Genomic DNA, 7,250 nt, shown 5'->3' with positions numbered 1-7,250 from the left:
CTCTGATGGAAGCTGGAATGTTATAGATGCCAACAGCAGGAGAGCCGAATCTGTTGAGCATTGGCCTGCTAAACCCAGGGTTGTGAGTTCAATCCTTGAGGGGGCCACCTAGGGATCTGGGGCAAAAATCAGTACTCGCAGGGCTGGCTCCAGGGTTTTTGCCGCCTCAGGCGGAAAAAAAAAAAAAAAAAAAAAAAAAGCAAGCCACGGTCACGATCTGCAGTGGCAATTAGGCGGGAGGTCCTTCGCTCCGAGCGGTAGCGAGGGACCGTCCGCCGAATTGCCGCCGAATAGCTGGACGTGCTGCCCCTCTCCAGAGAGGCCGCTCCAAGCACCTGCTTGGCAAGCTGGTGCCTGGAGCCGGCCCTGAGTACTTGGTCCTGCTAGTGAAGGCAGGGGGCTGGACTGGATGACCTTTCGAGGTCCCTTCCAGTTCTATGAGATAGGTCTTGTACATTTCACCTGTGGCTGCCAACCAGTAACTGCAAGTCCTGCATGGGGTTTTCCCTCATTTGCAGACAGTGTGTTGCCTTTCCTTGTATCAGAATGTCTATCTAGGGTGACCAGACAGCAAATGTGAAAAATCAGGACAGGGTGCGGGGGCTAATAGGAGCCTATATAAGAAAAAGACCCAAAAATTGGGACTGTCCCTATAAAATCAGGACATCTGGTCATGCTAACACTATCCAACAAGTCCTGATCTCTGTAATAAAGCACAAAACCAATCAGTTGTCTCCTTTTATTATGGAGATTTTTGAAAGGTTTATTTCTCTCCCACTCATAGACACAGTCATACATATTATGCATATTTGATATATATGCTATATAGCAGCAAATGTTAAAGAACATGAACTTCCATTAACAACTTCTTTTTGCTTGGAGATAACTTTCTGAAAAGATCTCCTCTGGGACTAGACTTTCCATCCCTGCTTCTAGTCTAGGGTTTTTGTTGAATATATTTTATAATTCATATGTATTTCATACACAGCGAGAGAATATATATAAATCTGAGTAAAGCCCATTCAAAGATTGAGTTATGAGAGAGGGAAAAAACAAAATTTCCTTTTTAAGTTACACACACACACACACACACACACACACACACCCTTAACAGTGACTGTGAAAAAAAATTCCATCTTATCAGAGGCTCCAGCAATACACTGAATTTATCCCAGGTCTCTACAGTTTATTTTACTCCTTCCGTTGCCTCTTCTGTAGTCTGTCTTTGTCTCTCGTTAACTTCTAGGGGAGTCTAAAGCCTGGTCTATACTTCAAAATTGGATTGACCTACCTAAGCTGCTCAGGGCTGTGAAAAATTTTGCATCCTGAGCACCGTAGTTAGGTCGACCTAGCCCCCGACGTGTAAATGCAGCTAGGTCAATAGAAGGATTCTTCTACCAACCTAGCTACTGCATCTCATAGAAGTGGATTAACTACAGTGAGGGAAAAACCTTTTTTCCATGGAACTTATCAACTGTAAAATTCCAGAATTATTTCTCTGTGTAGCTTTTTTTCTGCATTTAATACCCGAAGTTCAACTATAATCAACAGGTGGTTTGTTGAACAATATATTAGGATTCACATTAAAGCAACAGTGGAAAATTACTTATTTCTCTGAAAATCTTAATACTGCAACAAATGGATATTTCTTATATACACACTTGCTTCACCAAAGGATAGTCCCATAACTAAAATCTACTAAGGTTGCTAAAATTTTGTTTGTGTTGTATTATGGAAGTTATTTTGAAGAAGAACAAGTTCAAAACTAATTTAAAGATTAAATATTAGAACTCTGGTCTAGTTTGGGCTACACATTCTTTTAAATCAAGGCGGGAGGGAAGTCACAGTAAAAAACTAGTTTAAATAAAGCCATATGTTTTATAAAGTAACCAATATTTATTTAAACAAGTCTCAAAATGTAACACACCAGAAAATGCTGCTATGCACACTGATAGTATCTCAACCATTCGTTTCTATAACAAACCAACCTGCGATTTCGATTAGAAATACTATTTGCGTTTAGAATCTTTTTTTGGCAGAAAAAGAGCTGAAGCCACCCCTGAAATTTAAATGACAAAAGCACTGCTGCATTGCCATTATATAAACATGTTCACAATAACTATACTAACAAGGAACCGTATATAAAATGCCTTCTGACTTCACGTCAACCCAAATAGTTTATCCTTAAATATAAAAACATAAGGATCATATCTATCCCAAAAGTCTTTGGTATTTAACATCTTTAAAAAAAAAAAAAAAAAAAAAAAAAAAAAAAAGGTATTCCTTTACATAGTGCTTAAAAAAAAAAAAAAAGTTCAGTAATCAAGTTTTGAAGGACATTTGCAAAAAGTATTTTCCAGAAAGTAACTACATTTCACTTTTTAAAATGATGGCACATTACTTTCAGTTCCCAAAACAATTTCTCAGACTTGACTTAAAAATGGAATGTCAGTTGATCAACTTCTTTTGCTTTCACTTAACAGCCCAAGGTCAGGCATTTCCAGTTTCACTAGTACCACTGAATTTAACACAATAAAAGAAACAACGGTTATGCAGTGGAGAATTCACGTTTCTCATGAGCCACCGGAAAGAATGAACAAGGCAGCATACTTTAAATCACTTCAATAAACCAAAAGAATATAGATGGGTTTTTAATTCCTAACAGATGTACCAATCAACCAACCGTTTTCAAATCTATTGTCCTTGATGCTTCTTTAATTAAAGCGGATTTCACAAATAAACGTCTCTGAAAATGTTAACACTATTCTGACTCAAACAACACATTACACCTTCTACAATAACTATATAACTAACAGGGAACATGTCTGAAACGCGTCATTGTTTCCTTGGAACAAGAAAGTTTTGATCCCAAATTAGTTATTTCAAATACTTTGCAGACAGGGAATTTCTAAAATATTAGGGTCTAGTTTTGCAGAACAAATAATATCCTCTAGGATCCTCTGCCCGGAGAAGAATCCATTTGGAGAGTTAGAGCTGCAGGGTGAAACTCACACCTCACTGTATTCATTTGAACTTCGAAGTTTATCAATGTAAACACAAATCTTAATGGGGTACTGTCCCAGTTCCTCCAAGGGAAGTACAGGTTCACTCCCAAAGTCCATTCCGCTGTGGCGCCTCTTTTCAAAAGCGTTGTTCCCCTTTCAACCGAATTTGCACCCTCTTCCTCCAGCGAGGCTCCCCCAAAACCTTTCAACGATTTATCTTTAGAGGCAGCGCGCATCAAATCTCGCCTGCCTGTGACACCCCTTCCGTTATTGCCTTGACAAGGGAGGGGTCCCCGTTATCAATCCAAACGCAGCCTGGGCTCCCCGCAAGGCTCAGAGTAGAAGCAGGGGGAAGGGGAGACCCACTGCCCGCTCCTGTCCGACGGCCAAGGAATCACAGGTCTATGCCGGCGGGCAAGGCGCCGTAGGATCTCTCCTGCTCCCCCCAGTAACGCATGAAGGGTAGCTCCGGGGGCTGCTGGTAAAGACAGCCGGGCCCCCCCGTCGCAGGGCTCAGCTGCTGATGCGCCACCCCTCCGGGCAGCAGCAGCCGCGGGTAGGGGCCGTAGCCGCTCAGGGGCACCGTGCACGGGGGGCAGCTCGGCGGGGCTTGCCCCGGGGACGCCCAGGCGCTGCCCACCAGGTAGGCGGCCGGGGGGCTCTGGTGGGGCAGGTGGTAGGGCAGCTCCTGGCAGGTGAGGCAGGCGGGGGCCGGGCCGGGCCCCCCCAGGGGGGCCCGCTGGGGTCTCTTGACCCGCCGCCGGCGCCGGTAGTTGCCCTGCTGGAACATGTCGTGGAAGGCCGGGTCCAGGGTCCAGTAGCTGCCCTTGCGCTCGGCGCCCCGCTCCCGGGGCACCTTGAGGAAGCAGGCGTTGAGGCTGAGGTTGTGGCGGATGCTGTTCTGCCAGCCCTTCTGGCCCAGCCGGTAGTAGGGGAAGCGCCCCACGATGTACCGGTAGATGCCGCTCAGCGGCAGCCGCTGCTCCGGGCTCTCCCGGATGGCCATGGCGATCAGCGCCACGTACGAGTAAGGGGGCTTCTGGGGGGCGGCGGGCTCCGGGGCAGCCTCCCCCGCGCCCTGTCCGGCTCCCACCGGCGGCTCCGGCTGGGGACCCAGCGCCCCGGACGCTGCGCCGTCCATGGCACCCGCTCTCCGCGCCCCTCGCCGGGGGCGCACGGAGCTGGAGGCGGGAAGGGGGGTCCCGGCTGCGCGGGTCGCTGCTGGGTCCCAGCCTGGGCACGCGGTGTCCTGCGCTCCCCGCTCAGGCTCCGGTCTGCGCCCGGCTCCCTGCCTGCACTGGTGTCCTTCCCGGGGCGCCCCCCGCCTGCCAGAGCTCCTGGCGCTGGTTGAGGGTCAGGGCCAGGTCACGCCCTTGCTTTCATTACGGAAAAACCCAAATACAGCAGCAGGTCAAGAGGTTGCCGGTGGCACCTGCACCCCCCGCTCAGGGACCAGGCTGAGGGGGCGTAAGGAAAGCTAGTGTCCCCCCCACCCCACCCCACCCAAACTCACCAGCTGCAAACCCGGGCTCAGCCATCTGCCTGCAGGAGAGAGAGTTGTGTCAGGGCTGAAGTTTTCCTCAGCTCCAGGGAGAAGGGCCTGCAACAGGGTGGCCCCAAGGGAGCAGGACCCTGCTCTGAGACATCCCCTCTGGCCATAGGCCCAGGCCCTGAGGGAGTGGAGGCCCCAGGAGGGTGCAGGAAGGCCTTGTCCACACTAGGCCCCTGAACTGTTTGTAAGGGAACTAGTTCAAGCCGCCCCCTGAGCAGGGCTGGACCACATTCAGGCTCAGCCTGTAATCACCCTCAGTCAGGGCAGCTGTGAGTCCCCAGAGGCACAATCACCAGTAGGCAGTACCTCAGCTGCCAACTGCAGAGCATTCTGGGAGATTGCACAAGCCTAGCAGTGCCCTGAGAGCAGACTGTTGTAGGGACCTATTGCCTCTAAAACAAGTGAACCAAACAGTATCTAGCTCTACCTCAGCATAGCCCCTTCCCAAGGGCACGGAGTGCCTTGAGCTCGGATAATGCTGGGGGTAGTTCAGTCCTGTTCCAGTACACTAGGCTGTTCCTAGGAGATTTTGTTCTAGTAGAGAAAGCTGTGGGCCCAGCCCTTAGGGTCTCACTGAAGGGGCCCGATGGTAAATTTAAAAGAATACACACAGCAGCACCTACTTGCTTCTTTCTTAGATGGGACTATAAATTCAGCCACAAAAAGCAAGTGCAGTTGCTGAGCAGTTAAAAGGGAGTTAGTTGATGGGAGAGGCCTTGAGCACAGATAACCAAGATCAAGAAGAGAGTGCAAGATGGTTTAAGGTCTACCACAGGAAAGTTTAAAATTAGCGCCAACACCCCTGATGCTTATGAAAAGATATTAAATAATTTAAAGTAATTTAATGTGGACAGGTGAACCTCCTCCCATTGAAATCAGTGGCAAAAGTCCTAGACTTCTACCAGAGCAAACCTGTAAACAATATTTGAATGATAAAGTATGGGTCAATGATACTCTGTGAATATAAAAGTTATTTACTAGTAGATTTATACATCTATTAATTTAAATGCAAAAATTAAATTAGCAATTATACTGGATATGTTTTGCAGGGTGGGTGAGGTAGAGGCGAGTAAGGAAAAATGGGGAGTGATTAAAAAAAAGTAAAGTGTTTGGTAACTTTCTCAATATGCTGATAGTAAGTAATCTCTAAGGAATCAACACATGGGTCTTGAAACCCTCCGATCTGAGTTAGGCCACAAGTCAAAGTGATCAACCAGGCTCAATCTAGCGCTCTTTATCCACCCTACAACACCCCCAGTTTAGAAACCCCAGCAGCCTCCCTTTATATCAGGTAGAGGATGAGGTCTGCTGGATGGGCCCATAGCTGAAGGTGGCATAGTGACAGAATACTACAGGGCTACGGCAGCCCCTGCCCACACTATGCCTGTCTCTTATCACAGTCTGTCACATTCACAAGCTCAACAATTCACCAAACACTAAACTATAAGAGTCAATGAGAGGGATAACGTTGATCAGTGTCATTTTGTTGTATCAAAGCAGTGAAAACTTGATGCTAGTGGATCACACAAAGCTGTCATGCTATGTTTAATTGATTACTAAATCTCTCATCTTCACTTTCGGACTTAAAAATGCCCATAAAGTAATGAGGGCAGAAATAGCACAAAGATATTCAGGATGAAATATCCCCACCCCTAAATGATAGCTCTCCTTTGAAACAGTTTCTGTTGAGGCTGGTTTGTAAGCAAGTATGTATGGATTATAAAGGTAAATCTCCTCTGCAGGAGGAATTGAGTTACATGGTCTTCAAGTACTTGCACACTGCAATGAGATTACATTACTACCACTGCTCTGAACTATAGACCCATGAAATTCCAATAATACCTGACAGGAAGAAAAAAAAAATCAAATACACAGCTACAAAGAGGGGAAATAACTGGCTTGGTGGTAATACTGCTGGAAAGTATCTGGAGGTTCTAGTGGATCACAAATTGAATGAGAGTCAACAACGTGGTGCAGTTACGGAAAAGGCAAATATTCTGGGATGTATTAACAGGAGTGTTGGTTTTAAGACATGGGAGGTAGTTGTCCTGCTCTCCTCGGCACTGTTGAGGCCTCAGCTGGAGTACTGTGTCCAATTCTGGGCACCACACTTTAGGAAAGATGTGGACAAGTTGGAGAGAGTCCAGGAGAGCAACAAAAATGATAAAAGGTTTAGAAAACATGACCTATGAGGAACAGTTAAAAAAAAAAAAAATCGGCATGTTTAGTCTTCAGAAACAAAGACTGAGGAAGGGATGACCTGATAACATATTTGAAGACTAAGAGCTGTTATAAAGGGGACGAGGGATCAAGTGTTCTCCTTGTCCACTGAATATAGGACAAGACATAATGGGCTTATTCTGCAGCAGGGAGATTTAGTTAGATATTAGGAAAATTTTCTAATTCAAATTCTCAATTCTGCCACTGCTTCACTGGGAAAAAGACTCTTACCCGCTCTGTATCTCCATTTCTGTATTATTACCTAACAGGGATTGTGAAGCATTTTTAGATCCTTAGACTAAAGTGATATGGAAGTATTATAGGAAGAATGCTCCACATACAGGGAGGATTACTAAGGACATAAATAGGTCTTTTCTGTTTAACTTTGATTGTTCTAGGATTATTATAATTCAAAACACTGAGCCTTGAGATGAGAAGGAATTAAAACTATCCAGTAGATTCTAGCATGAAAT

The 7,250-nt window shown here is 46.2% G+C and overlaps 1 protein-coding gene across 1 annotated transcript; it reads right to left on the bottom strand.

The window, feature by feature from the left end:
- Positions 1-2,253: 2,253 nt before the first annotated feature.
- Positions 2,254-4,292, bottom strand: LOC117867894 (forkhead box protein L2-like). The gene has a single exon (XM_034753324.1). The coding sequence runs from the start codon at positions 4,144-4,146 to the stop codon at positions 3,400-3,402; it is 747 nt and encodes a 248-aa protein (XP_034609215.1). The 5' UTR covers positions 4,147-4,292; the 3' UTR covers positions 2,254-3,399.
- Positions 4,293-7,250: the final 2,958 nt, after the last annotated feature.

The sequence above is a fragment of the Trachemys scripta genome, chromosome 19 (genome assembly GCF_013100865.1).
Source record: "Trachemys scripta elegans isolate TJP31775 chromosome 19, CAS_Tse_1.0, whole genome shotgun sequence".
NCBI lineage: Eukaryota > Metazoa > Chordata > Testudines > Emydidae > Trachemys > Trachemys scripta.
Note: the sequence above shows the minus strand (reverse complement) of the source record. Positions and strands in the feature narration are given on the sequence as shown.

Coding starts and splice junctions, on each gene's coding strand:
- LOC117867894 (XM_034753324.1), bottom strand. CDS start 4,146: ATGGACGGCGCAGCGTCCGGGGCGCTGGGTCCCCAGCCGGAGCCGCCG.